Genomic DNA, 7662 nt, shown 5'->3' with positions numbered 1-7662 from the left:
GTGGGAGACTTTTTCAATGAAAACTGTTTTGTCAAAATTTATGTTTATATAGGAAAATGTCATTTTTTTCCTCAGCTGTCAGTATTCAGGTTGACATTTGAATTTGAAACTTCAGTTCTAGTTTTCTTATTATGAGGTTTTGCCTTTTTTAGGGTATTATGTGTGTTTTCCTTTTGAATAACATTTCAACTTCCTATTCTTATTGGGAATTGTAGCCAACTGAAAAATAGAATCTCTGGTTTCACAACTAGACCTAAGGATCTTGTAGTTAACTTGGTTAGTAATGCGCATGTCGTAAGGATTTTGCAAAGATGTTAGTTATTTTTATTTTAAGAATACTAGAGTTCATACAGTATGTATTGAAGACAGGAGGAATGCTGTCACATGGTCAGATTTTTGTTCTTCAAACTAGAAATAATAATTTACTTTAAATCAGAGGTGTCAAAAGATATGGCTCTGGGGCTGGATCTGGCTGGCAGAGTCCTATTACCTGGCCCCCAGTGCTACTTGTGAGTCTTGGAGTTGACCCACAGGCAGCATGCAGGGAGGCCTCACAGCCCTACCTGCTGCACATAGAGCTTGCTTCAGGATTGTGCCACACCATACATGCATCAGTGCCATGAAGGATCAGTGGCACAGACAGCTGTCACATGTAGTGTCCACACTGGCTGCTCCAAAACACAAGCAGGATCTGGCATGCAGGCCTGGTTTGTGCATCCATTCCAGCCTATGTACCAATCCCACACCACTCATCCAAACCATTGAGCCAGGTGCATTTAACACCCCATTCTTTAAACTGTTTAAAATGAAGGATGACCTATTTTGTTTAAAAGATCATTTAAAGTTTTAACAGTCTTTTATAGCTAATGCTAAATTGCCCAGAAGATTTTAGCTTCCAAACTCATGTTTTGAAATACTGAAACTATTTCCTTGTTAAAAATGTGGACTTACTACTTTATGACCCAGGAATGCAATTTATATAGGGATGGGTATCTGTGTCCCTGTTGAACTCTCTTGACTTAAATGAGGCTGTACTTGAGTGCAGGGATCAGCCCACAAACTCAGATGCCAGCTCAAGACCTTAGAGATAAATCTGCTACATCTGGAGAAATATCCCTCTAAATCAAGAAGGATGTTAAACAAAAAGAAAGGTTACAAAAAGGAGAAATAACCTACAGATTGGAGGGCTTTTTGGTGATCTCCCCATATGTACACACATACAGATAGGTATGTGTAGATACAGGTATACAGATATATATCTAGATAGAGATCTGTGGACAGTTAGATATCTATAGCTATACCTATACCTCTAACAAACTGTTTTGTGACAGCAGGTTCATTGGACAGTCCAAAACATACTTTAACAGTTACACCATTCTTAGTCCTGTTACAAAGACCACTCTAACCACCATCACCTTTAAACTATCACAGATACAGATAGGACAACTTCAGCCCCCTGCCCCTTCCTTCTCAACTCCCCTGCTTGTTTGTCCAATCCTGGGTACCTGGCACAAGCCTAGGTTAGTGCAACCCATCTGAGTAAGTTATAGTGCCTGTTGTGCTCAGTCCCCCTCAGTACCACCTCTTTTTCAATTAATGGTGAACCACTATATCATAGTGCTTAGGGTTGGAAGGGACCTAAACAGATCATCAGGTCCACCCCCTGCCCCAGGCAGGAACAGATGCCAGAGTCATATCACCCCAGCCAAATATCTGTCCAGCCTCCTCTTGAAGACCCCCAAGGTGGGAGACAGTACCACCTCACTTGGGAGCCCATTCCAGAGTCTGGCAGCCCTAACTGTAAAGTAATGTCTCCTGATTTCCCACCTGAATTTTCTAACAATTTGTGGCCGTTATTCCTAGTAACCCTGGGTGGTGCCCAGGGGAACAGAGTCTCCCCCAATTCTCACTGGGCACCCCTGGTGAGTTTGTAAATGGCCACCAGACCCTCTCTCAGCCTTCTCTTGTGGAAGCTGAATAGGTTCAGGCCCTTTACCCTCTCTTTGTAGGGGCCTGCCCCGCTGCCCCTGGACCATGCAAGTGGCCCTCCTCTGAACCCTCTCAAGGTTAGCCACATCCCTCTTGCAGTGAGGCGCCTAGAACTGGACACAGTACTCTAGCTGTGGCCTGACCAATGCCACATAGAGGAGAAGGATCACTTCCCTGGACCTGTTTGTGATGCATCTGTAGATGCACGATAAGATGTGGTTAGCCTTATTGACCACTTCTTTGCATTGGTGGCTCATATTCATTCTGGAGTCCACAATGACTCCAAGATCCCTTTCTGCCACAAATATCAAATACATTTGACTTCCTTTTCACTTGCACAGTTGAGCTGTGCCTTTTTTTTTTCCTGTTTCCAGTGATTCCTGTTCTTTCACCAGCTTTACATGTCTCGCAAACATCACCAAGCTTCTATATAGATGAGAGGCATTCTCATCCCTCTCTTGGCCTGTTGCATGTGATCAGCATGGCCCTACCCTCCCTGAGGTGGAGCTAGCCCAGACAGCCCCATGTTTCATCTGGATATATATTTTGGAGGTTTCCAGGACTTGTGAAAGAGAACATGCAGTTCCAGTCACGAGTAAGGGGCTAGTTCTCATGTGGATCCTTTGTGGAGGCTATCTGGAGTATATACATGTACGGAGCAGTGCTGGGCTATCAGGTCACCATGGCTTGAAATGCTGGCACCCAGCCCAATTAACTGTGTGATAATAAATCATAAGCCATTTGGTTTTGGACTATTACTAGCCATAGTTTATACTTTGTATAAGGAGGTGTACAAGTGCTGCTCAAAAGTGCTAATGAAGAATGTACTGAAACTTGCAGAAGTCTGCAAGAAGTTCAAATGTATCAATTCTGGATGAACTAATTCTGTAGTAATTGTATATATGCAAATTACTGTGGGTATGTTTATTTCAAAGTCAGTACATTTTTTTGGGCTCCTTTTTTTCAAATTAACAAGGTTTTCCTATGCAAAGTTGAGGGGCAGATAGCTGCTGTGGGCTGGGCCAGAGCCAGTCCAACTTACAGCAGCTTCCTGCCCCACTCCCCTTTCCTCCAGTTACTGTCACATGCAGCTCACATGCTGCGGGAGGTAACAGATCCTAAGTAAGGTCTGATGGTAAGGGGGTGAGGGATTAGGTAGAAACTGTGGGGTAGGAAGGCCACAGAGGGAAGAACTAGGGTAGACCACAAGGGGGCCACCTGACCTCCCTCCACATCACTATTTTCCCTGCTGTAGCAGTTGAAGAGGGACAAATCTAAAACAATTCTCCAATAATTAGATTCTATACCTGGAAAATTATCTTTTAAATACACATTTTCCATATATAGTATCTAATTACTAGGGGGTTGTCTTGTATTCAGACTCGTATTGGATTTGAGTAAATACAGTTGAGTCTAACATCACTTTTAATATTCAAAACATGCTAAATATAGTGTCATGTATCGTAACTCTAAAGGAGCCTTTACAGTTGAATTAATCTGAAACAGTTTTCTCATTTTGAATGTTATCAGATCAGTTTAATTTATAATCTTGCTGAAAATTTAGTGTTGCCTAACATTCTGATAAGTTGTTCATAAATATTATTAAATGCTATAAATAGGATTGGTCTTTGTTTATGTCAGGATTGTTTTAAGCTGTGTTTTATACATCTGTCTTACTATTGTCACACAACCGCTTGCTTTAAAAAATGACTTCTTGCTCATAGCAAAGAGAAAATTCTGCTCTTTTATATATTTTTCTCCAACTACAGGAACAAATTTTCACAGTCACTGAACTAACATATAATAATGCCCCAGGTTCTGACAAGTAAGGATTAGATTACAAGTTTAGATATTTTTCGTGTTTTAACAAACTCATTTTAAAGAGGGTATACTTTATAACCATATTCAGTGATTCTCAGACTGGGTGCCATGGCATCTTAGAGTGTCTTGAGATCTATTAAAGGATGCTGTGGGGTGCCATGCAATGTTATTACTGTTAGGTGTGCATATATGATTCACTAGATAAACCCAGAGATTTCAAACAGGAATCCATAGTGTCAAAGGCATCGTGACATGTTGCAGTGTTTCTGAATTCTTTGCAACAGAAAAATTGTTTTATTACATTTCTGTAGTAAAAAAAACCAAGTGAAATCTAAGAGTTGGCATTTTTCATTGATTGCCTTGAGTCCACTGAAGGGTGTCTTGAGTCTAAAAAGGTCAAGGACCATTTAATTATATTGTGAAATATTCTGTTTTTTCCCACTTTATAATAGTATTTTGATCTGTTTTTGTTCTTTCTTTTAGCACAGAGATAGTCCTGAAAATAACCCGGATATTCCATTTGACTTCACACCTGAAAACTACAAGGTATTCATAAAAGGGCATAAAACATAAAAAAGAACAGAAAACTGAACCTAAGTATTGTAAATTATTATTTTTCTTTCAAACAGAGAATAGAAGCAATAGTAAACAACTATCCAGAGGGACATAAATCTGGAGCTGTTATGGCAGTACTAGATCTGGCTCAGAGACAGCATGGATGGCTGCCCATCTCTGTTATGAACAAGGTACTTAATAAGTAGCATTTTTAAAGCCTCATTTTACTACTATTGATGAAAAATCTTAGCACTAATAGAATAAATACATTAGAATGTTCGTGCTTGAATATGTTAATGAAGAAGTTTAAATCTGGCCTAAGATTGTGAGAATCAAATTGATTTTACAAATTGTCCCACAGAAGAATCTAGCTTCAGGTTCTGTATCTGCATAGAGTGCTCGAACCTTCAGCCCTAACAGTAAACAAATTTGACTTGCTCTGCTCCAATCAAAAAAGCAATATGCAGGTAGAAACAGAAGCTTGTAAGTATTTGTTCACAATTGAAGGGAAAAGGAACATCAAGTAGAAGTAGGTTATACATACATAAAAGACAGAATTCAGTCCCTGGGCTGGCAGCATCGTGATATCTGTAAACTGCTTATGGCAAATGTGCAACTGCTAATGGCAAATGTGCATCTTGCATCACTTTGTAGCAGCTGTTTCCAACATTTGTTTTTTATCAAATTGGTTCATCACAAATATGGCAAAAAAAATTAGTGCAAAACTCAAAATGAGAGGATAGAGACAATCAAGTAAATACAAAAGTGGTGTATTCATTCTGTGAAAGAAATACGGTGAGTTTTAAAAAAAATACAGTAATATAGATTAAAGTGTGATTTTTATCATGCAATTAAAATGTGAACTTTTTTAATCAACTTGAACCACAGTAGTTTCTATAGTACCTACAACAGTTGTCAGCATTGGATATAAGTGAACCTCTGCATGGAACATGTAGATTAGACTGCATTCTGTAGATGTGCAGCTATGTTTAGCACCATTTCAGCAACCATGGATACATTTTCCACTGATATTGAAGCCTTATGTTGGCTTACTCTAAGCTTGATTTTTATTTTTTAAATCTGTTTTATACATAATAAACTAGTAAGATGCAGCAAAAGTTATTCCTCAGGCCATATATATTTCAGCAGTAAAGTGAATCAAATGTTAAATTTGTTAGAATTAAACTATCTTGTTTTTGTTATGGTCCAAGAAATCTCTTCTGATAGGTTTTTTTTTTTTTTATGTGAACAACTGTTGAAATTCAGCTATAGACAATTTAAAGAGAGAGACTGAAGTCACTGTATAGGAGAGAATATATTTGAATTTACTGTGATTGAGGAGGCTCAGAATAAAGCTGCATACATATGTTAATTTCTACAAATTTGCCTGGTAGAAACACTTCCAGGAGAGGGAGCAGTATAGACATTCAGTCTGTAGCCATCCCCTCTCCCCTGCTCTCCATGCCTTCCCAAGATGAGGATGACCCCCCCCAGACTGGGGAAGATAATGGAAACAGTGGGGCTAGAACCCCCACCCTACCCCCTGCACCTGCCCCAGACTGGACTGTGGTGAACAGGGTGCAGGACCGGTTTCCAGGGTGGTGGGAGCACTGTGGCAGAGCCCAGCTTAAGAGCAGTGGTGCCTGCTTCTGCCCCCACTCCCAGATTAGTAGGAGAGGGGAAGGGAGTTAGACAGAGCCCCTTCCCCAGACTGGGCACTTTTGTGGGTTGGTCTAGTCTGGGAAGGGAGAGGAGCAGTGGGGAAAAGTTCAGGGAAAGTGCCCATGGGAGAAACTTAACCATGTTTGTTCCCAGGTAATTTTTCTCCCAGAGCAGCTGTTTTGGCTCTGGGGAAAAAAAGCCTGAATGTCTGTATACTTTTGGTTCCTACCCAGAGAACAGCAGTTCTGGAAGAAACTGAACATCTCTACATAGCCTTAGAAGAATCCCTGTTCATATTTGGGTTTGGCAGTGATGAGGCATAGTAATACTAACTTAGAGCTATGTGGAGAAGAGGATTTTGGTTTCATGGGAGATTTAAATACTGTATTTACTTGAATACAAGACAGGACTTTTTTCCCCAATCAGCGAGGCGGGGGGAAGTGCCTCCTCCTATAAATGCATACAAAGAAACCTCACTAAATGCATTGTCTATCATTAAACTACTGCCAAAAGCAGCAAATGCTTAGAAATGGAAACCAGTTATGAAGCCGATTTAAATACAGCCAATGCTGAGCATGCCTATAAAACACATGCACTGCTCTCACTTCCTCCTACAACCAGGCATTTCTGTGATGGGCCATGACTCTTCCCTGGAGGGGATGTGGGGTGGGAGGGAGCTCAGGCAGCATGAGGGGATTGACAGCCAGGCCATGGTGGACGAGTGGGAAGTGAAGGCAGTACAGTCCCCTCCCCGTGCCCCCTGCTCTGTTACTTCTCGTGCTGCTGGTGATGAGGCTGGTGTGGGGGTCCTGGTGGCAGCAGTGGCAATAAGTCTTGCCACCTTGCTCTACCTTCCCGCTGGGCCATGGAAGCAGCTCCTGTCCATGCTTGTCTGGCCATGCTGTAGCCCCGTGCCCCATTATGGGCACACAAATTTGGGGGAACACATGCCCCCCCCATTCCCTCCAGATGCGTTGCCTGTGGCATCCCCACAGCTACCCCCCTCCCCCCCCAGCTCTCACCCCACATGTTGAGGGTCTGGGGTCAGCAGGTTGGGAGTGAGGAGCACTAGCAGGATTAAGCAGGGTGGGGGGGCTGCAAGTCAGGAGTGAGGGGCACCAGCAGGGACAGGGGAAGGTGGGTTGGGGGGAACTATGGCTTGGGAGTGAAGGGCACTTGTATATCAGGGCTGCTAACTGCCACAAAGCAAAGGTAGGGAGGGCAGACAACCGCAAGCTAGACTTGCATCCTGATTAGTGAAGGGGAAAGGAGGAGCTCTGATTTTGTATGATAAAAAAAAATCAAATGCCAACATATATAGATATTTAGAAATTATTTTATTATGATTGAGGCACTGGTAGGCTTCCAAATTGGTTTAAAATTGTAAATATATCAATAAAAATGTGTTCAACTGATACCTGTATATATAGTGGCACTTCATTTCAATTGTGGAAACATGTGCATTTTGAAGGGGGTTTAATCTGATTTTTTTTTTCTTAATTGGAGAATTTGCAAATTTTAAACAGAGAACACCAGGTTCACTGATACCTGTATATATAGTGGCACTTCATTTCAATTGTGGAAAAATGTGCATTTTGAAGGGGGTTTAATCTGATTTTTTTTTTCTTAATTGGA

The 7662-nt window shown here is 41.4% G+C and overlaps 1 protein-coding gene across 1 annotated transcript in view; it reads left to right on the top strand.

The window, feature by feature from the left end:
- The window catches only part of NDUFV2 (NADH:ubiquinone oxidoreductase core subunit V2), a 49182-nt gene that overhangs the window by 20876 nt on the left and 20644 nt on the right, over window positions 1-7662 (top strand). Inside the window, exons 3-4 of the mRNA XM_019546065.1 lie at window positions 4294-4356; window positions 4440-4556. Coding sequence (XP_019401610.1) covers window positions 4294-4356; window positions 4440-4556 — 180 coding nt within the window. The remainder of the gene's footprint in view (window positions 1-4293; window positions 4357-4439; window positions 4557-7662) is intronic.

Source organism: Crocodylus porosus, unplaced genomic scaffold (genome assembly GCF_001723895.1).
Source record: "Crocodylus porosus isolate Cpor-Errol unplaced genomic scaffold, CroPor_comp1, whole genome shotgun sequence".
NCBI classification, from domain to species: Eukaryota; Metazoa; Chordata; order Crocodylia; family Crocodylidae; genus Crocodylus; species Crocodylus porosus.
The sequence above is the reverse complement of the archived record's forward strand: the minus strand, read 5'-3'. Positions and strand labels throughout refer to the sequence as shown.